This window comes from Eretmochelys imbricata, chromosome 4, assembly GCF_965152235.1.
Source record: "Eretmochelys imbricata isolate rEreImb1 chromosome 4, rEreImb1.hap1, whole genome shotgun sequence".
Classification (NCBI taxonomy): Eukaryota; Metazoa; Chordata; order Testudines; family Cheloniidae; genus Eretmochelys; species Eretmochelys imbricata.
The window spans coordinates 20,195,956-20,223,627 of record NC_135575.1 but is presented as its reverse complement, the minus strand read 5'-3'; the positions used below and the strand labels follow the sequence as shown (position 1 = coordinate 20,223,627).

Sequence of the window (27,672 nt, the reverse complement as noted above, 5' to 3'; positions counted from 1 at the left end):
CCCCCCCCCATACACAGTTTCATTATGACAAATGGAACAAGATGTGAGCAGATACTCACTTTGCATTGAAATACAATGGTACACATCAACTTTACCTAAATCCAATGCCCAGTCAGTCATGCAGATACGGCTGTAGCAGTAAGGATTGTGAATCTGGTACATTTCTGCAGTGTGCTTGGTTTAGGGCAAAGATCAAAGTAGTGGGCCACAGCTGTATTCAGATTAGCTGGGTCTCTCTCTCTCTCAAAACTGGGCAGCTACTTCCCTAAGGACCTGCCATCCCCGTTTAAAAGGGATGTGCTGTCAAGATGCATTTTATTTTTTTGCAGAGACCATCTCTGTGTTACTAGCACCACTGACCTGCCACAGCACTTTACAAATGTACTTGAGCATTTATAACGTTGACTTAATCTTGGCATTCTGTTTAAGGCCCAGTCCTGCTATTGGCTCTGTTAGCGCAGAGCCTGTGGAAATCCTCTTACCTGGACATAATGGGCCCTCCATGCCCAACTGAATGCAGGCTCAGGGCCCACGTTTGGGTAGTAGAACAGGTGAGCCTGTTTTACTTTCTAGTTCTCAGGCACAGTATTGCCAAACCCACACATTCAAAAATCATGATTAACTTAAAAACGAGATTTAAAAATAATCGGGGGTTGGATTAGAAGGAGCATCGTAATCTACACACAAACGCTTCCTAGAGTTACACATGGGAAATACTGGTACGAAAGCTGGTGAAATGCACCTTCTCATCCCAACATGCGACCCTAGGATCTTCACTTTCCCTCCCCCTCCTGGCTTCAGGGGCTGTAGTAACAGTACCATCAGGGCGATAAGTTCACACCTCTCCCCTCCAATCATAACCTGACCCTACACAGCTTCCCCTTGGTTTCTTTGCTGATGAATGCGTCTCACAGGGAAGGAAGGCTGTCTTCTACGCACCCATGAATGCTTAGAAGACTCCAGGAACTGATCCCTATCTGGTACGTTCTGGGGAAAGAGCAAGTCCGTTCCACCTCCAGGTACCTATTCTTTCCAGGAGCTGCTTTGACTCAGTGGGTCCCCATGAGAGGCAGTAGAGAGTGAATAGCTGCTTTCTGTACTTCTCTGATGGCAGAACATGGCACCTTTTCCCTTCCCTGTAGGGGGCACATCCTGGTAGAATCAAATACCCCCGCCACTGGGAAGACTAAACCTCCACTGCTGTGGCTCATGGTATTAGAATTGTCTCTCTCTCTCCCCTGCAGGGGGCAGCCCCCACACAGGCTAGGTGGAGACACGTTCTTCGATCCCAGTCAGGCAGAAAGGATCCTGGACAAGGTGGAATCTGTGAATTATACAGATTCGCTATGAAAAAAATTCCTTCCTTCCTTCCTGTTCTGCTCATGAATTTGGGTGCACGGGCTGGTAGGACGACCTGGGCAGAAGTAAGGATTTCTGGGTCCTTTTGTCATACCATGTTTAAGTTGTAAAACTTGACATGTTTCAAACCATTAGCCAAAAAAACGGAAGCAGTCCGGTTGTGCCGGTAAAACATGCATGGTGAGGGACAAAGACAAGCACATGTCCAAATATGCAGTAGCATCCATCGCTACCTTTTCTGCACAAGCAAGAGTGGCTGGGGTTTGTGTACATTTTACTGGAATACTTGATGTTCCTTGAGTTAAAGGATTCCCTGTAGGCCATTCTTCACTGCCTCACACTCCTAGCTATTTTACACCCATTCTTCACATTCTTCACTAAACCGTAGACACTACCATTCTGATTGGATAGTGCTTTATACCCACAGGTGCAAGGGACCTACAACAAGTGCAAGGTAGGGATGAATTAGACCCTTAGGCCCTGTGCTGCACCTGTGTTGACTGCTGTTAACAACAGGTAGCCAACTTGTTGCTCCTGCTCTCCTACTATATGTAGAACTCCCACTGAAAGCAGAGGAAGGTTTTGAGTGTCACACCAATTCCTCTCCAAGAGAAGGCTCACATGGCCTGCAGGAAACAATGGGGAAGGGCGTGGCAGTACTGAAGGAAAGCTAGCAGGTTACAGGTAAGAAAACCCTTCCACCAATGCTAGAGGCTGGCCACTGGTGGGATAATGCAAATACTGGAATTTTAGGCAGAAGACAATTGTACTTTTATTTACCACATAGTATAAAGTGGCATAGGTTAAGTGGTGCTGTTACATGGTTTGTATTTTTGTAATCATTCATTGATATCAAGTGCAGCAGGTAGTGCCAAAGCCATGAACTATCTTTTCTAATGTATATTTAGAGCTGAGCTGAGTTACAAGTTAGTGAAACCATTTCTTGGCTGCTTAAGGAAAGTTTCAGGATTATTGCTAAGAGTGCTACGTTTCTGAAATATATGGAAATCTGGCTCTAGGATGCAGCAGGTCCTGAAGTACCTAGCCCAATATCACAAGCGGGTTTACATTTAAACCTCCTCTTTGGCAGATCTAACTGCAGCCTCCAAACTTCATGGGTCCACATTTGACATTTACCTTTGGCTATCCTGAACATATAGAGCTTAACCTCTTAAGACATTAATTTCGCTTAATTTAACTTCCAGCGTGAGAGCTACAGATCTTATTGGAAGGGGGACGTTCATATTTCCTTGTAAGAGTCAAGTCTGTGGGAGTGTGAGAAATTCTTCATTCACAGAATAGTTTATTTTTAAGTGACAAATGTTGTCACATGGACTTTCATAACTAGATTACCCAGTGGTTGGCCGGCAGAACAGTCAACCTGTAGTAATAAATTCCCTGATAGGAAAGCTAATCAAACACAGGCTTTATGGATGCTGCTTCTCGCACCACTCACAACTCCAACAGACTTTGACAGGCCTCAATTTCCCTGCATTAAAAATCCCCTCCAAAATACTTAAATCAATTTCTGCAGACGGTCATGGATCCTGTACATATCTTTTAAAATTCTCATTACCAACATAATTAAAGATGACACAAGGACAATTCCAGCGGGTGTAGTTTGGTCTTTTGTGCATGTGCACAAGTTCTCCTAAGTGGAGGAAGGCAGGAACAGTTCATTGAAAGACGTGATGAGACTGTAATATGACTTCTCATCGTCTGTTAGCCCTGCATTACCTGGCCTCACGACCACAGCCACGTGCATGTCTGCTTCTTCTGCAGCATTTGCCTCTGTGGAAAGACCAGAGTTTAGGAAACAAGAAGGCCAACGCAGTTAGTTTGGTGTTTCACATTGGTGGGCAAGACAACATGTGCCTCCTCCAACCCCTCTGCCTCCCCAGTTTTGGAAGGCATCTTAGAATGCATGAGGGGACTGGAGGCTGGAATCAAACTGGGTCTCCATACACTTTATAGAAGTGTAGCGCTGGCAGGGACCTCCAAGTCATCAAATCTAGCCCCCTCTGCTGAGGCAGGGGCAAGTAAACCTAGACCCTCTCTGACAGGTTTGTTCTACCTGTTCCAAAAAACCTCCAATGAGGGGGATTCCACAACCTCCCTTGGAAGCTTGTCCCAGAGCTCAACTACCCTGATAGTTAGTTTTCCTAATATCTCCCCTAAACCTCCCTTGCTACAGATTAAACCCACTACTTTTTGTCCTTCCTTTGCTGGACAGGGAAAACAAGTAATCCTAGTCCTCTTTGTAACAGTCCTTAACGCATTTGAGGACTTATCAGGTCCCCCCTCAGTCTAATTTTCTCAAGACTAAATTGCGACCAGTTTTCTTAACCTTTCCTCATAAGTCAGATTTTCTATGCCTTTTTTCATTTTTGTTGCTCTTCTCTGATTCGCTCCAATTTATCCACATCTTTCCTGAAGTGTGGCACCCAGACTTGGAAACATTACTCCATCTGAGCCTCACCAGTGCTGAGTCGAGTGAGACAAATACCTCCCATGTCTTACCAGGATTTTCTCTTTTTAATAGTTCTCTGTTGCCTTACTGTGAAAAGAGCAGAACTCTAGGGTACTGTAAGAGGCAAGGGAACATTGTCTCATCAATATATTTGAATGTAGTTGTGTTCTCACATGGGGGGGAAGTTTCTAAAGGAAATACTGGCCCAGAACACAGGCCAGTTTGGCTTCAGCCAGAGCAGCAGGAAAGTAAATTCCTGCAAGGGGAACTGGAGAGCATCCTAATCCCAGACTCCTCCATAATATTCTCCCCTGTGGCAGTCTGGTAGAAAAATGAGGTGGGAGTTCAGTTTATTGATAACTCGAATGCCGGGGAAATGGGGAGTGCAAAATCAGACTACTTAATGTTAGGGTTAAGTTTCCCTTTGGGATTTCTGTCTTGTCCTCCACCGCTTGTTTTCCAGTATAAAGTTTCCATTTCTTTATTAAGGAATATAGATATACTGACAAATAAATTTACTCATTTGTTCCACAATGAATACATTGCTTAGAGGCCTAATCTGGGGCTACATTTGAGTAACACTGAGGGATATGTTCTGAACCAAGTTACTTGGGAGTTACACTGGTATAACATTAGAAACTATGCTATATTTATGTAAAGAAAAAGGTCTGGGGAAAAAAGCTCTCTGGACCTGACTTTCTGCTACCTCACAATGGGTGAGGTCTCGCCCACTTTGCACAGATGTAAATGATTGCCTATGGTGCAGAGCAGAGAATCGGGTCTTCTGAAGAGGGTGCTTGTAACAGCAGCATAAAATACAGTAACCCTCATTTTTAGTTTTACGCTGAGCACCTGTAGGCACTGGCCAATTGCACATAGACACAGATTTACTACTTTGCACCCAGTTTTAGTGGCCTGCGCTAGGGTTCAGGTGATAGACTGGGTTTGTCTACACGAACACCTAGTTTGTGGCAAGCTGAGGTGTAAATCTACTCCCCAGTAAGCGTCCATGTGGACCCTGCTGCTGTGCACCAACAGTTCCCTAGCCTACTTTGATCTACTCCCTTTACACCCCAGCTTGCCACAAACCAAACGTTCATGTAGACAAGCCCCAGGTTAAATGCTTGCCCTAGTCCACACACCAAGCGAGGCTACGTGATGGGATGAAAGTTTAAGAAAGGAGCAGTGCAACGGACATGCAGACATTCCAACCCTGGCAGTGGTAAGTGCTTAACACTGTACAGTTAGAGAGCACATCCCTCCTCGGCTGCAATGTGGGGAAAAGCAGGAAAGCCAGTCAGACCTCCTACCTCGAGTGACATCTGTCAGGAAGAGAACGTTGTTAGTTGAACACCCGATGCTTGACGCAATCCTCCTGTAACTCTCACTCTCTACCTTGTGACCTATTTTGGTATCGAAGTGGCCATCGAAGAGCTGAAAGATGGAAGAGAGCATTGCTTTTTTAGGAGGATACTAATTCTAGAACCCAGGTAATGAACTACAGAACCCTAATCAGTATCCCGAGTTCCTACCAATGCAGTGAGGGGAATTTAACAAACAAGGCTCTGATCACGGGAAAGCCAGAGAATACATGCTGTTTTCAATGATACAACAAACAGAGCATCCAGAGCAGGGTGGCCCCATAAGCTGCATAGCTTTCTCAGCACCTTTCCTTAAAAATGGCTAAAGACATCCATTTACAAGCTGTGTTGATGTGGAAATAGGCTTTGCACAGTGCCTAGGGGTTGGCTTTCAGTGAGTCTGAGTATCCAGGCTCTTCTGGAGAGGTGGCTTAATTAGGGGGGATTCTCTCTCTTTTTAAGAGGGGGGCAGAGGAAAGAGATCTTTCTGTTGTGTTGACACCGTCACACTGGAAAGGCTCTTGCTGATATCCGTGCACAGTATCAACTGAAAAAGCAAATATGGGAATGCAGTCTCTGAAATTGTAGCAGACTTGACAACTGCAGCTAAAGCCACTTTCTCTTCGCCCATCCTACACTTCTAATTTTTCTGTAACTTATTATAGCATCAAAGAATATTAATGGTTAGCACATCGCCAGCACGAACCACTGTATCCTCACCCCAGCTCCAGGAAGGTAGCTACCATCCCCATTTTGTAGATGGAGAAGCTGTAAAGAAAGCTATAATCTTATCTACCTCTAGAATATCACCTTCTGTTGAGTATCCAAATAGAAGCTTCTGGGCCTCCACGCTCCCTGAAGAATAGATATACACTTTCATTCCTGCTTCCCTCCACTTCCTGATGGCTGGAACCACGTCCTGGAAGAATCTGCAATGAAGGATAATTGCAATATTAACAACTTGCGGACAGCTGCATGAGACAAACATAGTACTGCCCCATGCAAACTGCTTCGTTTCTATTACCGGATGGATTTTTTGATGGTGGATTTAAAAGCTGCTCAGCACTTCTCCACTGGGGAATTTATTTCCATAACAAATACTACACTCTTAACTCTGACTGACCGAGCAATCTATTCTGATCACTGAACAGCAAGTAGCTACAAACGGCTGTTTCAGACACTTGGCTGAGGCTTCTCCAGCTCATTAAACGTTCGAGGAAAGAGAAGTTCCTGACCAGCCTGATGTTTGGAGGGATTAAGGAAGTTAACAGACCTCTTACATTCTGAAGCCTGACTGTCCCATAAAATAGTTTTCATTCCCATTCTACTAGTAATTAGTAGGAGCAACCCCCTCTCATTCCCACCCATTAAAGATCAGCTTAGTTTCCTGGTTCTGAACACTTGCAGCAGGCAAGGTTGGGGGCCAAGAGTGGAAATGAAATGAGAATGCAGCCCTACGATCTATTGATGCAGCTCCTATGAAATGTTCAGGGTTAAAGAACAAATCAGGGAAAAAATGCTTCTTTAAGAAGAGCAGATCAGACCTTCTCCATTTATGGGGACTTGTTCTTTAAGTTTTACAGTAATAATCATAGATTAATTTCATCCATGGCTTAACTCCACTGAAGACAAAAGTTACATCAGGGATGAAATGACAGAAGATCTATTGATAGTTAAGCACCAAAAAAAAACCCCCAAACTCCAGCTTTGCGGACTGTTGAAAAATGCCACAATGGTGTTTCCATCATCACAGCCATACCAACGAACGGCAACAGGAGACTGGAGCCCGTCTGACCAACTAATAGGTGACACAGTATTCCCGTATCACGCCTTTGTAACAGCGTTCATTCGACATCCACTCTTTTCCAAAGAGCAAAACACAGCAGAGCTCCAAGTTCTGTTTTACAATCAGTTCCCTAGTCTGATGATCGGAAGGTGCTTTGTATCAGTTTGGTAAAAGAAAACAGAGAAATCAGTGCAGGTTTTGTTAAAGGGGGTAACAGAGTTAGTTTTCAGCCTTGTGTGATTGGATTTTTAGGTTGTTAAAGGAATAATGAGTTTTAAGATTGACAGAAAAAAAAAATCACTAATGATGCAGCTATGGCTTTGACAATAGCCTCTTTCTCCACGGCCTTACACCATTACAATTTATAGCAAGGTACTGGTTTGGGCCCCATCGTGCTAGATGCTGTATAAACACAGAACAAAAAGATGGTCCCTGCTCCAGAAAGCTTGCAATCAGAGTATAAGACAACAGATGGATACAACAAACCGACTAGGGGAGCAAAAGTTAGCGGACTTTACTGGTCAGCATAAGCAGGGGTCTCTGCCCAGCAGTTGCACAATAACTGTAGAGTTTTATTTTGTAGGCATTGCAGCAGAAGTGAGTTTGAAGGAGGATGAGGTGGCTTTGCAGATGTGGATGAGGCGCTCGTTCCGTGTGGAAGGTGGCCAGTGAGAGAGCATGAAGGTGCTTGTTAGAAAAGCTTAAAGTGGATGAAGATGACTGGTATTACTGGCAGAGTGGGGTCAACAGCTTGATAGCGTATGGGAGATCCTAGAGAGAGCAGGGGTGGGCCAGAAAGGCCCTTAAAAATGAAGACAAGTAGTGTTTGTTTGATGGGGTGAAGGAGGCAAGCCAGGGGAGGGGGACACAGAGCAGCATGGTTTAGTGGAAGCAACGAGCAAGGAAAGTGATCTTTGGAGCCACGTTTGGAGTGGTTTTATACCTGTGCAGTGGGGGTGTAAAATGCCACCGCGTCAGAATGGCAGCATTTGCCAGCCACACTGTACAGGTGTAAACAACTGCCCAGCATGCGAGACAGTGCAATATCAGACCCAGGAATGGGAGCTGGGTATCTGAAGAAAGAGGGGACTTTGAGCTGACATAAAGGAATACGCTTTCCTTCTGAACATTTGTTTACACTACATGAACAGCAGTGTGGCATCCTCTTCTTCCCCAGTTCTTTGCTACCATGCGCTCAATATACCACATGACTTGAGGGTTTATACACAACGTTTGCTGGTTATTTAGAAGACATTCAAGTACAGCAACTTCAACGTTGGTACCAGTTAATCAAAAAAATTCAAACAGAGCATATTCTGATAGGAACTTGCCCCCTCATGCTTTTGTTTGCCAAGCTTAATTCCTGCGTCTTGGATTGTGATGTGCCAGGTTTGGTTAGAGGAAGAGGGGATATTCTGGGGAACTGACCCAAGGCCCTAGCTGCCACGAAGAGACAAAGCTCAAATTTTAAGATTCCAAAAATAAGTCCTCTTCTTTCATATGGCCACTTGAAAAGCAACATTAAAGGTCGACGTCCAAGTTTGTCATCCACTTTATTAGCTTCCAGTGCCATGGAATGAATCAAGGTGTCCCTGTAGAAAAGGCTCTTAGAGGGCAGCGGCTCACTAGATGTTTCATGGTTTGGGTGTTTTCTCCACATTTGTGTATCACGCTGTCCATTTTCCATTTGTGAAGTAAGTAATTGCATTGCCCGTGTAAGGTTCTGATGTGGTTCGCTGTGACTCGTATCTTATGTGGCATGGTGAACCCAGGTGGTTGGTCTGTAGATCTGTGATTAGGGCTTGTTTTTCTACTCACGCTGCTTTCCCACAGCCTCCATTGCTTGTTGTTGGGCGACGGTTTCGAGAGCAGATGGGCAAGTCTGGGTTCATTATCCCATGGTCATATTCTCCTATTATTGCTGCTTTTCTTTGGAGGGATGGTGATAAGAGAGGTGTAAGGACTGGAGCCAGACTGGGGGTGTTTGCTTCAGCGCCCCTCTGACAATTCTCGTAAGCATTCAGTTGCGCATTGACAAGTTTTATACGTGTGCTACCTGCATATACTGGCGCTTCACTTCAGCTGCTAACGCGACGGGGGACGAGGTGGCTGTGTGCAAGGCGTGAGTGTCTGCTCCCCAACGGCTCCTTTGTGGATTGTTGTGCCGAGCCTTTACCTTAGCAGACAAAAGCCAGTTTTCAGCATGATCCTGAATGCAAGCGTTTATTAGCTGACTGTACCGAAACAAAGGCTGATATGCTATAGAGCGCATAAACAGCTGAATGGGTTTTCTTCCTTTGTAAACCATCCCAATGTTTTTACAGATTTGATCAGTTTCTTCCTGCTTCCCTTCCTCCTTTTTACTACAGTACTTTTCCTTTGTCTTCTACCTTTCCCCAAGTTCTCTATTTCCCTTCTCTCTTCTCTGTGCAAGGAACACCCAAAACACCTAGAGACTGGTCATTCTCACTCAGCCATGGAATTGAACCACTAAGCATAGTCAAATATCTATACTGGACTTCAACTGAATGGTTATCCTGATTCTCCGCAGAACTTCACAATATTTTAGCCACCTCACCGTTTGCTGAAAACCCCCCCAGGTATCAGTGGAGATGTGGAGAGCTTGATTTGCCATTCCACTCTCAGCAACCGTGAGATGCCTAGGAATGAAAGTACCTGTCCCAAAGACAGAAGGGAGTTCATCTCACTTTTCGTGCTCTCCCTCAACTCCTCCCCAATTTCTTGTTTAGGTTTGTCTATCCACCTTGTCCCAGAATTAATTGTAACTGTTGGATAAATGATTTGAAATAAGGAGGGCTGTTCTCTAAACTGAGAATTACCAACTTGTGCTTTCGATCTCCCTTGCTAAATGAATGAGTCAGTTTTACCAGCTGAATAATAGGATACATATATTTCGCTAACATAACGAGAGAGCCCTCTTAATCACTTGAGCAGAATTGCTCGCTCCAGTTTCCTCACAATGTGTATTCTCACAAGTTCCTATTTCTCAAATTCTGTCTTTTCCCATACAGCCTGTGAATTAGTGTTTGCAATCTTGCCTTGGTGCCAGTTTACTGGTGACGATAGCAGCAAAGTGCTCAAATGTGCAAGCACATACCTGCTGAATATAGTGATCATTTTATACAGGCTGGGGTGGGGGGGAAATCACACTCCTTGGCCCCTCAAGCTTTCCCATTACTCATTGGGACGACTACAGTAAACTAAACTGAATCCCAGGGTCTTACAATTTCCCAAAGTCATTTTACAATAATGCTCCCTAGATCCCATGGGTAAAATCAACCACAAATCATGGATTAGTTTTGCATTGTGCATTCAAGGTGAAAGGTGAGACTGGCTGAACTTGGTCTTGGTTCCATGATAGTGCTTGGGCTCAGCTAAGAAGTTCAGCTAAGAAGTAATCGGATTACATTTTTATACAGCACTACACTGCTATGACCGGTCACCTTCCAGCCACTATGTAACTACTTGGCTCCAACGTATGCCCAAGAAACTTAGCTCAGCAAAATATAAAAGATCTACTTCAAGGAAACTTTCAGGAACAGGAGTTACTTACTCTCCCTTCATGTGTCCAGTTGCATAGGCTGCCCTCCACATGTGACCCTGCAGCTGTTTCAATGCTGTGGTCTTTCTGTCCAGGGACATCTGCCAGCGCACATTGTCTACTACAGCCTGGATGACCTGTTCCACTTCATCTTCTCCATTTCCAGTTTCTAAAGGAATAGGCACAACGCCATCCAAGTTGGAATCCTCTTCAGCCTTGAAATTAAGAACAAAAAAGGTGACCCAAGACTGCTAAATAGGGCCCCGATTCAGGAAACCAGTTGAACATAAGTCCATCCCTATTCAGGGCAGCACATGGAACACATCCTTAATTTTACACACATGAAGTCAATCGGGCTTACACAGGTGCTTCACAGCTTTCCTGAATAGGGAATTTTACCAGAATTGGGGTCCAGAAGCATGCACTTTAATTGTAAATTACACTAACCTAATTTGATCACTGGTTACCCTACTACATAAGGCTGGACATAAGTTAAGTTCAAACACTTAAATTTAACTCACATTCTTTTTTTAAAATGTGAAATAAAGGCCCCAAGTATTTATAACTGACTGACCAAAACCATTTTGGATGTTAGTTAAACATCTTGGTCTTACATTTAAATATGGAGCCCTTTTTTTATCTAGAAGATATTGTCCCAGCTGGACAAATTTCAACATACACCTACAAAGAGCTAGAATAAAATGGCTTCACCTAAATCCTACATTAACCAGCTATGCAAACTCAGATTTCCTGAAGCCATAAAAACATGGGTTCTCAAAAAAACCCAATACTTATCATTTGAACAGCACATTAAACGCTTTCAACACTGCTTTAATCCTAAATATAAATGAGTCTTACCACAATGATTTTTGGGAAGTATACAGTTCTCTCCAAGATTCATTTAATAAAATAAGGGAAGGCATTAAATGTGGCATAAAGACTCTGTATATTTAAATAGAAGTTTCATAGATAAAGCCTCAAACTAGATTTTAAATAGTTACAGGATAGTGGGGAATACATTCAGATTCTACATTTAACCACTACCATTTAAAAAACAAAACAAAAAAACCCTAAAAAGTTGGCCCTGGAAAAACAGATGTTAATATCATTCTATTTATGTGCTCCCTGTATCATATTTGAGAGAGAAGTCTTGTCTAGTGGTCAAAGCACAGGACCAGGAGCCAGGAACTCCTGGGGTCAGATCTCAGCTCTGTTACTGATTTCCCCTGTGACCTTAGATATAGAGGTAGGTTTTCTGACTTGAGCATCATAACCAGCTGTAAATGGAAGGTCGCAGGATCGAGTCCTAGCAGAACTAAGCGCTGAGCACTCTGATCCCGATTCAGCAAAGCACTTAAACGCATGCTTAACTTTTAGCACATGAGAAGTCCCCTCATGGGACTACTCCTATGCTTAAACTTTACTGGATCAGAGCCAGCGTGCCCAGCATCCTTCAAAATAAGTCCTTTAATTTATCTGTTTAGATCAGCTGCTAAATATATAGCCAGATCACCACAAAGAGCTTTCAGAAAGAATGCTCTCAGCAAGAACAGATTCACAGCACCCAGCCTCTGATTAGAATTATGCTGGGCTTCCTGTTCTGCTCCAGTACAGTTGAATTTCAGAGGTGAAGGCTGAGTCTCCACCAGTGAATTGTTGTGACAGAGATCAGCTAAACAGCCCTTGAATTTAAACATCTTGGAACCTGAGGCAGGGGATTCTACCTATGTAGGTTTTTACACTGTACACTTCGCAGCACTATCTGAACATCCCTGACTCTCAGTGGATGACTCTAGTCTCTGGACCTTACTCCTGTGTTGGCCCAACAGAGCCCGTGTGGCATTTTAAGGAGTGGGGATGGAAAATGTGTGTTCAGTTTGTGTTCACATTACTGCACCCTGGAAGCGGGGATTTGAACCTATTTATGGCTGGCGTCTGTCAGCAGACATGTACGTTAGGTAAACACATCCATGGAATATTGGAGGGACAGACACACACTGTACGTTCAAAAACAAATAAGCTCAGAAAGAAGGGAAGTGCTCCTCAAAGTCAAGTGATAACTCCTACTACTTCACAAATATATGATACGATTAGTAAAAACAGCCACAGCTCTGAGTGACCTGAAGTCCTTCGCAGGAAGTAAACTCTGGCAAGATATAACATGGTTCCAATCACTCACCTGTTTCCTCAAAAGGCTGATGTCCTGCTGGCACTCCTCCTCTTCCCAGTGCATACGCAGGTACTCTTTAACATTATCTCTGATGTACGGAAATAGTGTGTCCTGGTAACACAAACACACAGGACTCATTTAAACTTGCGCACTTACACTCATGTAAGTTTCCCTTACAGGGATACTGCACATATGATTAAAAAAATTAGTTACTGTGTGTACCGTAGGCATTACTGAAGAGTTAAAACTCTACGAAACAGACAGAAATGGGTCTCATTCCCATTGTGCTAGGCACTGCATAACCATACAACAAAAAAAGTGCCCACCCTGTCAGATTATAATCTAAATACACAAAGTCTAACAGCTGGACAGACTACTGTATTTTGTTCTGGTGAAAGTGACATCTCAGTTATGTGATGTTTGTGTCAAACAACCAACCTGTGGCTCTGAGACACCTGGGTACCGTGATGGATTAAAGAATTTTGGGACCCTGTGCAGTGGCAATTGGGTCCCCCCACGCTTTCTCTGCCCTGGGTTTGGAATGTGAGCCTGCTCTGCACTCACCCTGCAGCAGCTCCTGTCCTGTAGGGCTGGCCCAGCTCTCTGCTCCAGCCTGTTGAACGTTGAATCTAGTCTGGTCTGCCCCGATTTTGCTGGAAGGCCTCAGGGTGATGATGCAAGGAGAGAGGAGCATGCCAGGGATGTTTGTTGTGAATGGGGAGGGTGCTGCATCTTTAAAGCAACTTTCTCTAAAGTGCTTTGTAGTCATTAGAATTATAACAGCACTGAAGCGTTTTTAGCGTGACTAAAAACAACTTCCCAACTCCACTGCTCTGCTTTCAGGCTCAAGTTATGTCCGTAATTCTCCAATCACTATCGAGAGTCTTTTGTGGTGGTAAAGAAATGAACTTTTTAAATAGTATTTTTAAAATTTTAAATACTAAACTTTTTAGGTCTTTATGTATCAAAGCAGCACAAGAGGGCCCAAATCCATTATTTTTCCTCCTCTGCATGTCCCCTTTAATGTTGTTCAAACAATTATTACTAGTCTTCAGTGTTGACTTAATTTCTTAATGCATCTGTTTGTCAGACAGTATCTAGACCAGTGGTACGTGTATCCTTGGGGGTACTCAGAGGTCTTCGTACATGAACGCATTTAGATAGTTGACTAGTTTTACAACAGGCTACATAAAAAGCACTCGCAAAGTAGTACAAATTAAAATTGCATACAGACAATGACTTGTTTATACTGTTCTATAGACTATACACTGAAATGTAAGTACAATATTTGTATTCCAATTGATTTTACAATTACATGGTAAAATTGAGAAAGTAAGCAATTTTTCAGTCATAGTGTGCTGTGACACATCTGTATTTTATGTCGATTTTGTATGTTTTTAAGTGAGGTGAAACCTGGGGAACACAAGACAAATCAGACCCTTGAAAGGGGTACAGTAGTCTGGAAAGGTTGAGAGCCACTGATCTAGAGACTACATTGGACTGGATTATACTCTCAAAATTCTCTTTACAGCCAGGTGAGTAAGAAGCTTTTCACGTTTTAATTGAGAACAAAGCAAAAAAACTATCAATTAAAAAATGCTTGTCTGATTTGTTTTATCTACTATTGTTATAAGATTACTACAACTAAAAAGATTAAAGAAAAAAACTTCAGTTTGATTACTCTGTGCCCTTGAAAATACTTTGTAATGGACAGAACTTTTGTCTAGTCAATTTCCCCTGTTTTTTTTTCCATGCAGCAGGGGGAGAGAAAAATATTAGAAACAAAAATTTGCAAGGGAATCTGGTGAGGGGTAATATCTGAAGCTACTTATCTGATTTTTAGAAAGTGACTAGATTTCAAATTGATGTCCACTTAAATTCAACAGGGAAAACAGGATAAAATGTATCCATTGTGACAGATGTGTCAAAAATGCAGCTGGCTTGACATATTTATCCATCCCCCATGACAATCTTTGTATTATGCAAAATCTTAACTCTCATTTAAAAAAAAGTGTCTAGCCCTTATGATTGAAAAGAAAGGTTTCCAAATATAAACAGAAATCGACCACTGCAGTTTTGTCTTCCTGACTCTGCAGCCTGCCTGAAAAAATGATAGATCTCCCACACCCCATTCATCCAATTGGGGTGCTACCTTAAGCCCAGTGCAACATATCAATGCTAGCACTGATTATTTCATTGCTGATCATTCTAGGGGCTGGAAGGACGCTCAAGGGGTTGGGAACTCAGGTTAGTTGCAGGGAAGGGAATGAAGACAACATATAAAGAGAGTGACAGAACAGACTTGGAGGGGAGAGAAAAAGAATTCAAAACTAGCAGTGATCCTAAAATTGAGAATATCTTCCAATTGAATGGGACAACAAAAGTAGAAACAAAATGCTAAAATCAGAGGCTTAGTTATTACATAAAGAGCAAATTCTACCCTTGATCTTTATGCAAACCTCCCATAACATCAATGAAAGTTCTGCTGTGGGTGGAGGATAGCGCACAATCCCAAATTCATACCATGCCCCATGAACCATAATTTAAAATTTGAAGTCAGCCCTCTGCAGAGGATGAGTCTGACAACCCTGCCCTAGGACACACAAAAATCCTAAATCCCTAAGCATGCTGAAATGCTCAGCTCCTTACTAATGGGATTCTAATATGAGAGAAGATTAGAAAACTCTCTCTAGATTAATAGAGTTTGGTGAATTAAGCGATGGAAGTGGAATGAGATTAATTATATCATCTGCTGAAATTACAGCACAAGAGGAATATATATATTCTCTAAGGAGATGGGAAGTCTATGATGGGACATATCTAAGAGTAAGCCATTTATACTCTATAATAAAATCCTCTTTGGAGAATCCAATTGAAGCCAGAAAAAAATCTTCTTGCAACTGTTTAGTGGCCAGCTATAAATTAATCAGTGAAGTGGAAAGGAAGGGAACTGAGTAAGTGATTAGTGGCAACCATTCTTAAAGTTGCAAAGAGATGCAGCTTAGAAGTTTCTTTGAGGAAAATGAGTAGTGTGTGCCATATTGCAATAATTAACATAATAAAGCCATTAAAGGAAGCTTTATTAGAGCCAAAGCGTACTTCATATGGCAGATTTATTCAATTTTAAAAATACAAGCAGTAGCCAAGAAAATACACCATTTTAAAGTAATACCGGCAAATTTGATGGTCTAAGGCCAAAGATACGATACGATTTGGAAAACTGGAGCACTAGAAGAATGAGTGGCAGAATGAGGAAGAAACAGCTTTATACTTCTTGAGAGTGATCCCACTATATCATTTCTTGAATCTAGAAGGCTGCAACTTTGTTGGGGGCAATTCTTGTTTCATTCAATAAAAATTACCTCTCAGGAAGCGATTTCTATAAAAGATTCCACTATTCTATTCTTCAGGAAATCGGTATGAACTATTACCTTCATCCTGCCTGTGCAACAGATCATAGCTGGGTTTGTAACCCGTTAGTACCTGGTTAACTGTAGATACAGGTTGGGCCCACACTTCACATAGTTAGTACTATAGCCTTGTCTACACTTGAAAGGGTTTGCCCATATAACTATACCGGCAAACCTTCCTAATAGAGATGCAGCTTATACCGGCAAGAGAACGATGTCCGTCTCTACACGACAGCCTTGCTCCCGCAGATGTAAGTGCCCTACTACACCAACATAATAACTCCACCTCCACGAGAGGTGTAGAGCTTAAGCCGGTGTAGGTTGGGCAACATAGTGTCTGTGTAGAGCATGGCAGCTTGACTGGACTCTGGGCACAGATCTCCCCACAGAGGTGAGAAGCCCTGGGCGGTTGCCTCTGTGGGGAGCTGCATGAAGCTGAGAGCCCTGGCTCTCAGCCCACACACACTGTCCCTCTTCAGTCGGTGGAAGCGCTCCTGATGAGGACATGCACCATTGACAGGAGGTAGCGTGGACATCAGTAATTACTGAGGGGGCTGTACGTGGACCTAACATAATGACTTAAGTCTATAGTGTAGACATGCCATGAGTCTGCACTGTGGTTTTTGCCAGCTCAGCTATGTCAGTTAAGTGTGATTTACCACCCTCCAACATAGCTACGCAGACAAAATTTTTAAGTATAGACCAAGCTCAAGTAACAGTGGCAGCTAACTATATTTTACCCTTGTCAATGGCCTAAGCTGGAACGAACGGTCTTCCTGTAACCAGTTCATAACAGTTTTGCTTAGCTGGCAGGGAACCCTAACTGTATCCATGTAACACATTTGTCTGGCCCTCTTTCTTCCCAGCTCTCTGTGCAGTAGGACTCCCAGAGTGCATTGATCAATGTCAGGATGGTGCTGCTGTGTGTACATATCTTTTGAGCTGAGGTATTCTGGGATAGGGCTCTCATTTTTCCAAAAATGCACTGATACGAACACAATTAGGTAACATGGTGGGTGTGGACCAGGAGTGCTGAAACAATTTTTATAGTGGTGGTGCTGAGGGACGTTGAGCCAAACTGTGAACCCTGTATATAATGAAAAGGAGTACTTGTGGCACCTTAGAGACTAACAAATTTACTTGAGCATAAGCTTGTAGCTCACGAAAGCTCTAAGGTGCCACAAGTACTCCTTTTCTTTTTGCGGATACAGACTAACACGGCTGCTACTCTGAAACTTGTATATAATGGAATCCATTTCAAGGCAGGGGGTGCTTCTACACCCGCAGTTCCAGCATCTATGGTGTGGATGCACTAAAATGGTTGTGTTAAGAAAAAAGCTGTTGTGTGAACACAACAGCATTTGTCATTTGTAACCAGGTCAGATGAGTGTCAAATCAGTTATAAAACAAACATGGCTATATTTGTAGTGTCAGTGGGCCCGAAAGTAATGCCTCTTGTTCAGTGTTTGTGAGACATACAACATTGAGGGTTTAAAACTCGCAAACTAAACACGGGAGATCTCATATTCTATTATAATTTGGTTTAGGGCCAAATCAACATTTACCAAATTTTTGAAAGCTGAGCCTCCTTAAGGAAAAGAAGTAATTTGGGGCCTCCATGTGTTGTTAAATGCCCACACATCTTAATTTATATATCATCAGCTCCTTATGCCACCCCATAATTATACTGTTGACATCTGCATTGGCACACACTGAAATGAATAGGCAGTTCACATCTCAGCTATTGGCTCTCTACAAATTCACATGGACGTCACATTTGAATAGCATCTGAGGGTTGGTTTGTTTTTTAATGAAAGCTGAGACTTGAGAACTACTTGAAGATCCAGCCTGTGGTTAGTCTTTTGCACCTTCTTGTGAGGAAGGGCATGGCCCACTGGACTATGCAACTCAAACCCTCTCCTACACCACCACAGGCAGAGAGAAACAAACCACACACCAACATGCTCAGAAATACATTTTAAAATGGAGTACTTGTGGCACCTTAGAGACTAACCAATTTATTTGAGCATGAGCTTTCGTGAGCTACAGCTCACTTGATGAAGTGAGCTGTAGCTCACGAAAGCTCATGCTCAAATAAATTGGTTAGTCTCTAAGGTGCCACAAGTACTCCTTTTCTTTTTGCGAATACAGACTAACACGGCTGTTACTCTGAAACCTGACATTTTAAAATGTTTCTCTTGGAACACTCTTGCCCTGATGCATAGAAAACATAATGTGGTTAAAATAGCATTCAAAAACTAAACTATACCAGCAAAATCATCCTTGTGCTGATGCAGTTATACCAGCCAAAAAGGCCTTTTGCCAGTGTAACTGCATCTCCAGTAGGAGGGTTTACTTTGACAGCATACCTATGTTGTAAGGAACACCTATACCCATAACCAGAACCAACATAACCATGTCAGCAAAATTTGGAAGTGTAGACCAGGCCTAATAAAGACTAGGCTGCTGCCTACAGTCCCCACAAGCAAGATTTAGAAAGTTAGTTTCCTTTTAAAGACCCAAGGTTTTGACCTTGTATATTAGTGATCTACCAAAATCATAATTACAGAGAAGAAAAATGTTGTATATGGTAAAAACAAAAATAGCAACATGTAAACCTATATTATCTTAGAAGAGTGACCTACATGAAAGCCAGTGGGTGAAAGGTGGTGGTGGTGATGGGGTAATCAGTCAGAAGACTAGTGAAACTTGATTTTATTTTCTTTAAAAATATATATATATATATATATTTTTTTAATTTTAGTTATGATTGGTAATGAAGGCCAGCTTCACAAACAGCAGAGACGAGCAGCCCTGGGACAAAAAAAGGAACCACTCAATATATTGATTGGCTGAAACCAGCATAAAGGTATATTAAAAACCCTAATAAGCAAGTGCTGCCCTTTCTTTGCTGAATAAGAAGGTGGATTTTTAACTTGTCTGTAATTGTTTTGCATTTGGAATGGTGTGTGTTTTATTTAGCTGTTTTGGGACAGTTATGAAAAACTAAACTGTTGTTTTGCCTTTATGAGGTCCTGATTTGCTGACAAATTAAGCTGTAAAATCAGAATTTTGATCACTGTGTTGTTGTCAGTGCATGCCAGCAGCAGTCAAACTAACAAGGAAAAAATCTTGGCTTGTATATTCAGTAGGGTTGTTTCATTTTTAATTCATTTCTTTTGCAGACATCTATGTTCTGAGCACTAGCCTGATAGAGTTTGACAGAGCAGCACACAGAGTAACCTTGAACTAGAACTGTGATCCAAAGTGACAACATTCTTAAAGTGACCTATGGTTAATGCTACATCCAAAAATGTATATTAAAAACTCAATCAGATAAACTAAAGTACATGTCCACCAGCTGTGTAGGAATTCCATACTAGTTACCCCAAACCACTGCCATATTTTCAATTCACTACTCGTGTTCTGTGCGCTAAGCCACAGTAGAGCTTTGCAAACAAGACTGGGCTTGAGGCATGTACAAATGACCTGGTTTCTTGAATACCTGATGATGTGGCAGGCTAGCACTCTAGTCAAAGTAATCTACTCACATTTGACAAACTGCATTTATGTAGCAGGGTGCAGAACAGGGGCTGGATAGTAAAAGTTTATTAAGATGTTATTCCTAAACTGTAGGTGTTTTGTGAGAAGTAAGGGATAGACTACAGGTAGTGGTCTCTCAATGTTTCTATATTTAAATTTAACGTGGGTAGATAGGTCAGTGATATAGAATGGTTTCAGGGCAACGATCAGTGGAGCTGCAAAATAAATGAACCCTTGAGACAGACCCCACCCATGCAAGCAGCCAAGGCAAAAAAAGATGAAAAATAAAAAACAAGAGAGAACTGCTCTGATTGGCAAAGGGTGGGAAAGCTGCCTCCAGTCCGCCCAGCATCACACTGCTCGCAAGATTCAGCAGGATAGCCATGAAGGGCTTTTCAGCCTTGGCAGGGGCTCACCTCTCCCACGAAGCAAGCAGACCCCACCGCTCTGACGCCAGCCAGCACCACCCTGTAGGAACCCGCCTGGCCTCAGGACTATTTGGCCAGCTGGCTCCTCGCTGCCCGCCGCCCACCTCGCTTTGCAGGCGCAGCGCCTGAGCCAGGCACCGTCTCCCCGCGCAGCGAGCGCTCACCTTGACATAGGTAATCGGCGTGGTGGTGCCTTCGATATCCAGCAGGATCGCAGCGACTTCTGCAGGCACCGCGAACACCACCATGGCCACCCGCGGGCACCGTCACCGCCAGCGCCGCGCGCCCCCGGCCGGCCGGACAGCCCGCGGCGCGGCAGGGCAGGGCAGGGCAGGGGCGGGCAGCGCGCGCCGCCAGCGGAACCAGCGCGCAGCCCGGGCAGCGGCGAAGGGAGGCGCACCACGTGGGTGGAAGGGGGCGCCGCTGCGCCAACCCAGGGGCTGACTGCCGTCTGATTGGCGGGTGAAAAAGAAGGGCGGGGCTTGGCCGTCATAATGCGCTTGCAGGGCGAGGGTGGCGGCGAGGAGGGGGCGAATGTGTGTGGGTTGCAGTGTGCGAAGCTGCCTAGCGCATGTCCTAGGCATGATCGGTAGAGTGCGGTAAACAGAGGGCGGGAGCGGCTCATTGCTTCGAGAAAGGGACAGTATGTAGGGTGCCTGGTACTTAGGGTGCAAATAAAGTGCATGGCATAAGCCATAGGGTGCATAGTGCAGAATACAAGGTGAGTTGCATAAAATGCATGGTACCCTGTGGGTAAGGTAGTATAGATGACTCAAGGCTGCCTTACGCAATCATATAAAGCCGAGCCGCTCCTCCATACTTCTTCTCCTGCTCTACACCCTGTCCCGTCAACCTACGGCCCGGCTCTTGTTCAAACTGGCTTTGCAGATGCAAACGGTACTTCACGGAAATGCGAGGTCTAAACTTGGTCCTGAATTTCTCCTGCCCTATGGAGATCCCTCCCTAGTGGATTTCATTTCTCTTAGGCAGAAGTGGTGCGGTTGGTGCATTAAATGGATTTCTAGGTTGCATGGTCCCAGTTGCACAGCTGTGTAGAGATACAGCGAGGGTTGCATAATGACTTGTACTTCCACCTTTTCAGACAGTAGGATCTGAAACGCGGGGAAGCAGCTGCTTCTGCAACGTCAGGAAGCCATAGCTGCAGACAACCGCTTCCCTCTCCAACTGACCGATACCGCAATAATGAAGACGGGCTGGGAGAGATTGCCTAGATTGCTTGGCTGTTTAAACTGCAGGGCGAGTCGCCTGGGGGAAGTTGCGGCCTGTCTTCATCTATCACCTCCCCTCTCTGTATACAGGGGAGAAGGAATATTGAATCTCTCCACGGACTTTGCGGGTTGGTCTATGTCACACTGCTCTCTCTTTGGGGGAGGGTAGCTTTGTGTGTCTTTGGAGTACACACAGGAATCTCGTTATGCCCTAGAAGCCCCTTGCAATAGTCTCAGCAGCTGGCGAAGGGGGTGTAGGGATTAGGGTGGCCATGAGAGGGCCGGCAGGCAATGCCCAGGCAGGCACTGCAGCCTGCTAGGGAGATGATGAGTGTAATGCCGAGGGATCCCGGGGGAGAGGCGTGCTCATACGCCCTGCAGGGCGGGGAGGCCGGGATGACCGGTGTCACCCATTCCCCTTCTGGGTCACCTAAGCCCACGTGCAGCCGCCATTGCCTACGCTCTTCCCATGCCTTACTAAATCAGACGGGGTAATGCACCCGCCCCAACCCTGCCGCCTGGGCTCCAGGAGTCGCTACCGCGCCTGCGCTGCCGGGCTGCGCTGATTGGCTGCTGGAAAGGGTATATAAAGGCGGCGCAGGCGGTGCCCGGATCTCTTCCGCCGCCATTTTATTGTCCCGCTTTCTGGTCGCAGCTTTCTAGCGAGTCTCCAGCCCTCGTAGCCTGCCCGAGCCGCCCTACCCTCGCCATGGAGGACATGACCGAGTACAGCGGCGGCCTGGAGGAGTTCGCCGAGGGCTCCAAGATCAACGCCAGCAAGAACCAGCAGGACGATGGGTAAGGGCCGGGCGGTGCGGGGCGTCCCTTCCCTGTAACCCCGGCCCGGGGGGCGCTTGCGCTCTTCCCGCCCCCCTCCCTGCGGCCGGGCGTGGGGGGGTCCCGTTTGGGCACGTTTCGCGCTCTCTTTGTGTCTCCCCGTCGATCTGTTTTCCGTAGGGCGGGGTGGTGTCAATCACCGGGCCATGACGTAGCCGGGAGCCAATCGGAGGCGGGGCAGCGCGCGAGCGGGCTGCCTGGGGCGGGTAGGGGGGCAAGCTGCGCGCGCGCGCCGATGCCACGCTGCTCCCGTTCCCGACTCGCGCGGGTGGGCCTCTGGACGCAGCTCGCTGGCTGACCGTGTCTAGGGGGGAGCGGGGCGGTAGCTTGTCGGGCGCCCTGCGCGGTTTAGGGCCAGAAGGAGCTGAGCCATTGCCTCCGAGTGCGTTAGCGATGGGCCGAGTCGGGTAGGTTGCAGCCCAAAATCTCGTGCCTGGGTAGTATTCGAGCAAAGGGTCACTTCGTTACCAGCTCCCACCCTGCAAACGCTTATGGGTACGATCCATTTCACTACTGTGTACTTGATTCATGGGATTAAAGTTAACCGCACGCATAAGTGTTTTGCAGGATCGGGGTCTGAGAACTTTATAACATGCGTATAATTATGTAAAGGTCAGCTTTGAGGCCCTGAAAATCAGTGTAGTGAACTGAGAGTGGTTTCTTTTCAATTCATGATGCTGATTTTGTTGGAAAAACTACCACTTGTGTATTATAGTTTCTTTGAAACTTGAAGTGATTAGTAAGATATTCTGCTCTTAAAAAAATACATGCTTTTTTCCTGTTGTAGTAAAATGTTCATAGGAGGCCTCAGCTGGGACACAAGCAAGAAAGACTTGACAGAATATTTATCTCGGTTTGGAGAAGTTGTGGACTGCACAATTAAAACAGATCCAGTGACTGGGCGGTCCAGGGGATTTGGCTTTGTGCTCTTCAAAGATGCTGCCAGTGTTGACAAGGTATGTAGGGTCTGTGTAGTTGGCTCTTGTATGCATTTGGTTTTTTTTCATGGCTTTTTGAAACTGTGTCCTGTGGGTTTTCTAGGTCTTGGAGCTGAAGGAACACAAACTGGATGGCAAGTTAATTGATCCTAAAAGGGCAAAAGCACTGAAGGGAAAAGAGCCACCAAAAAAAGTGTTTGTTGGTGGACTGAGTCCAGATACATCTGAAGAACAAATTAAAGAATATTTTGGTGCTTTTGGAGAGGTATGGTATAACTGCGTTTGTAATACTGTCATATCCATGTTGGGCATTAAAGTTCAGTCTTGCTGTGGCAGGGTAGTAAGGTTGGATGAAGAAAGGGCAGTCTCTGATTTGAGATGTGAAGAGGGTGATTGTGAGAAGGCTGCTTCCTTGTTAATTGCAAGTTGTGATGCTGCTTCCTTGGGACAAGATGCAGAAATTATATTGCAGTAGAATAAATAGGATAGACTTGGGACCCTGGTGGGCAGTCTTAGCCTAGCAGAGTTCTGTTCAAACTGTTCCCTATTAACGTATAAATAGCTCTGTAATATTTTGATAGTTTATAAATGGAGGTGGGATGGTTTATTTTTCAAAGAGCCCGCTACATTTCTGCTATTGGCATGAACTTTTGACCATTGACTTCCACTGCTGTGTTTGAGAGAGATGTAATGTAAATATGGTTTATATTTAACTTTGTTTACAGATTGAAAATATTGAACTTCCCATGGACACAAAGACAAACGAAAGGAGGGGTTTTTGTTTCATCACATATACAGATGAAGAGCCAGTAAAAAAATTATTAGAAAGCAGATACCATCAAATCGGTTCTGGCAAGGTATGGATGGATGTTTTGGTTTCTCTTTAGAAAGTTCTAATGTTGATGGTTCTTACAGATTTTTAAATGGATTCCTGAGAATAAGAGTGTTTATTTTGATGGTGCTGGTCAGTCCTTTCATACAGTTGAAACAATGTCTTCCTTTTTACAGTGTGAGATCAAAGTAGCACAGCCCAAAGAAGTGTATAGGCAGCAGCAGCAGCAACAGCAGAAAGGTGGAAGAGGTGCTTCTTCTGGTGGCCGAGGTGGTGGCAGGGGACGTGGCAGGGGTGAGATTTTTGGTAGCACTTCTAAAAATCTGTTTGTATTTATTTCTGAAGTTCTAGTTTCCATGTTTTGGAGCCATTTTTAAAAAAATAAACCTAATCATAGAATGGCCAACCAATGAGCGGAAAATAAGCTGGGTTGGTCTGTACTGACTTAACCAAAACTCATTTTAAAATTGTTACCTTGACAAGTGCACTGATAAAGTGAAACTTTTATTTATGTTTAAAAATGCCAACAGATTGCATATTCCTGGGTTTAGAAGCTATTCCTTAAAAGGCATAATTCAGGTGTCTGAGACTTACTTGAAAGTTACATGTACTCATTCTGTTGAAACAGGAAGGGAGCAATGTTGACTTTTTGACAGTTCTTAAATATTTTGCCTAATAGAGGAAAGCCAGATATCTTCAATCCTGCATTATAAGTAATCCTATGTAAGTAAAGGACTGGGAGAGAGCAGTGTTGCCAACATCACTAATACATTGATAGTTTGCTTCTTGGCAACCATAAGTACTGAGATATAGTCACTGTTAATGAAACAGAACAAAACTAGTCTTCATATTGTAATGTTAAGATAATGTAGGATACTAAGATGCATATTAAAAGAGCTCTAAAGGAAGAGGGAGTTTCTTTAGACAAAAGGCAAGTTGCCCTTTGTGTGGTTCGCCTGCACTTTATTAATAGGACAGTGTCAGCTTTCATTTTTTATGTAACATGTTTATTACAGTAAATTAAGAAAAGAGATCCCAAGATTTGCATCCCATGTGATGTTTTGAAATTAGGTGTCTTGGTGTTGTGTTTTAGAACTGTTGTATACTTGCAGAGTGATGGGACTCTTTCTGGTAGCCAGTACAGTACAGATCACATTTCATACAACTGACGCATTATATATTTATTTATTTAAGAGGGTTGGAACTTAATTGCAATGCTTTATTTCAGGTCAGGGACAAAACTGGAACCAAGGATTTAATAATTATTATGATCAAGGATATGGAAATTACAACAGCACTTACAGTGATCCAAGCTACAGTGGTTATGGTGGATATGATTATTCTGGCTACAATTATCCAAGCTATGGATATGGACAGGGATATGCAGACTACAGTGGTAAGTATGTTTGACTTAACTCCACAAGTATATTGATGTATAACACTAAAAATAATATCTATGACTTTAATATTCTAGTGTATAGTAAATTTCATTGTTGCATCCCACAAGCAAGTGTGGATATACGTTAAAGTATTGCATTAAGCTGTAAACTACTGTACGGGGGTGGGAGGGGGGAGACTATCCTTTCATGAGAGGCTTGTCTGAGTCAGAATGTACTGAGACAACTAATTTTCCATTCTCTCAACAGGTCAACAAAGCACATATGGAAAAGCATCCCGAGGTGGCGGCAATCACCAAAACAACTACCAGCCATATTAAAGCAGTACATAGTACTTGGGGGGGCAGCAGGTGTGTATATGAGTGCAAGGACCACTTTCAGTATGTCTAATCTAATTTAAAGATCAATAGACAAATTAAAATGAGTAAAAACATTTTTCTTGTGTAGTCTGACTTTTTTAACTGAACTTTGTTAACTTAAAAGATTTTTTTTAAAACATGCTTTGCCTAAAGTGTCTATAGATCTTTAACTTCGTAAAATGTGATTTCATCTTCTTTAGTACTTCAGAAAAACTTAAGAGTTTTTCTGTTTGCGTTGTGTACCAGGTGGTCTAGAGGAATAATTAAACTTATTAGAAGTATTAACAGGTAAAGTACTGAAATGGGTACAACTTAAGGAAAACAAGAATGTTGTCTTCTAACTCTGACATTATACCTTGTTTGTACCCGCCAGCGGGAACTTCATTGCAGGCCGTGTGTCACCCTGACCACGTCTATCTCTGGGGGTCGCACGTTGCAGGCAGAGCGCAAGGCATACACCAGAAAACGCTGTCCTGTGGTATGGTCTCTTCCAACTTCATGTACCAGCGTAAAGATTAAAGTGGAAAACTTCAGACTTTGGCTTCTTTTTAATCTTTTTGAAGATTAAGTGTCTTAACTTAAATGGTTTTTTACAGGAGTTAAAGTACATAAATGCCTTTACAGCTTAATCATTTTGGTCTTCTGTTTAGTGTTGTATTTCAATTGTGGAGCCTCATTTTAAGTGTGCATTCGTTAAGATTTAATGCTTGCTTTTTCTTTTTATAGCTAATAGTGAAATCTGCAAACAAAAACGAACTTTTAAATCTGGAAAAAATTAAAGATCATATGCACACAAACTACATTAGGCTAATCATGTTTTTGGCAATATTCATTCACAAGAAATAAGTTGCAGACAAATTGTTTTCTTACTTAACAGCATTTCTGGTGGAAACTTTTTCCACAACCCAGTTTGTGACACACACATTGCAACTTCTTGCCTAACTTGGAGAATCATTGTTCTGAAACAGCTTCCCAAATGGGCGAAACTGCTATATTTGGGGAGACAAAAGATTTTTAGTTAACAATTTGTTAAATATGCATATGATCTTTAACAGTGAAGAAAGGAATAAATAGAGGACTTAAAGCAGTTCATGAAAATGGACCTTTTAACGATTCTTACAGAAGTTGCACAGATCTGATTGTTGTTTTGTCTTGTTTTTAGGTGGAGATACCACAGCGAAGTCATCTTGCAGAACATCAGGATTGAATGGAGGTGGTCTTCGTGACATGAGATGACTTTTACAAAAGACTTTTTAGAGTATGACACAACAGTGTCCAACTGTATATAGCGGCTGATTAGTTTTCTTTATGGTTTTTACTTTGTCTTTTTGCCATCTGTGTTATGACACAATGTGGATTTGTGTTAATACAAATTTTATTTGTATACTTTCATGTTAAGTGATTCTTGAATAAATGCTTACTTATGTGAGTCTGTCTTCCTGTGTCTGCAGCTTAGTTTTGTAAGCTTAATTTGTAATTGAGCAATAACAAGGATAGCAGTCTTTCCTATTGGGAGGAAAGATGGCCTGTATTGGAATAGGGCCTTGAATGCCCTCTGGTCGCTAACTTCCTAGATATGCCCTGAGCTTGAGGCTATTTCAAGTGTCAACATCACCTGAGTTAAAATCTGCTGTTAAATGATTGGCTCCTAGTTGTAATAAGAGATAAATACAAAGATTGCCTTAGATGTGTTAGAAATGATCCTTTGCTACCTCTTCCTGCCTCCCCCCTCCCCCCAGTATTTTTTTGCAAATGCCTTTTCTATTTGTGTTAGCATTTCATATATTTCTTGCTGTTGTATTTTATTGTTTATAGTCTTTCCAGTTTGTGCCTTTTTGGGGGCATGGTGGGGTTACTATGTATTACTTTGAGCCGTTGGGATGCTGGTGGGGGTTTACTATGTGTATAGAAAGCCTGAGGATTTTATATTAAATTGCTTACTCTGAATAACTGGACAAGAGTGGAACTAGTGAATTGTGACGGCACAAAGC

The 27,672-nt window shown here is 43.4% G+C and overlaps 2 protein-coding genes across 4 annotated transcripts; one reads left to right on the top strand and one right to left on the bottom strand.

Moving 5' to 3' along the window:
• Positions 1 to 9: 9 nt before the first annotated feature.
• ENOPH1 (enolase-phosphatase 1) lies at positions 10 to 20,385 on the bottom strand. Of its 2 annotated transcripts, XM_077814945.1 has the most exons (6): positions 20,254 to 20,385; positions 12,718 to 12,819; positions 10,551 to 10,753; positions 5,987 to 6,119; positions 5,140 to 5,263; positions 10 to 3,150 (listed from the first exon to the last, which is right to left on the bottom strand). In XM_077814945.1, the coding sequence occupies exons 1-6, from the start codon at positions 20,335 to 20,337 to the stop codon at positions 3,011 to 3,013; spliced, it is 786 nt and encodes a 261-aa protein (XP_077671071.1). In that variant the 5' UTR covers positions 20,338 to 20,385; the 3' UTR covers positions 10 to 3,010. The 2 variants fall into 2 exon arrangements, with proteins under 2 accessions (XP_077671071.1, XP_077671072.1); XM_077814946.1 differs by lacking the exon at positions 5,140 to 5,263 and having other exon boundaries at positions 6,001 to 6,119.
• A 1,535-nt stretch (positions 20,386 to 21,920) lies between these two features.
• On the top strand, positions 21,921 to 27,117 carry HNRNPDL (heterogeneous nuclear ribonucleoprotein D like). Of its 2 annotated transcripts, XR_013345864.1 has the most exons (9): positions 21,921 to 22,116; positions 22,943 to 23,111; positions 23,197 to 23,358; positions 23,819 to 23,950; positions 24,102 to 24,219; positions 25,154 to 25,321; positions 25,572 to 25,672; positions 26,055 to 26,159; positions 26,844 to 27,117. XR_013345864.1 is itself a non-coding variant. In XM_077814944.1 (8 exons), exons 1-7 carry the CDS (start codon positions 22,028 to 22,030, stop codon positions 25,640 to 25,642), a joined length of 909 nt encoding a protein of 302 aa, XP_077671070.1. In that variant the 5' UTR covers positions 21,921 to 22,027; the 3' UTR covers positions 25,643 to 25,672; positions 26,844 to 27,117. The 2 variants fall into 2 exon arrangements, 1 of the variants encoding a protein (XP_077671070.1); XM_077814944.1 differs by lacking the exon at positions 26,055 to 26,159.
• The last annotated feature ends 555 nt before the right edge of the window (positions 27,118 to 27,672 follow it).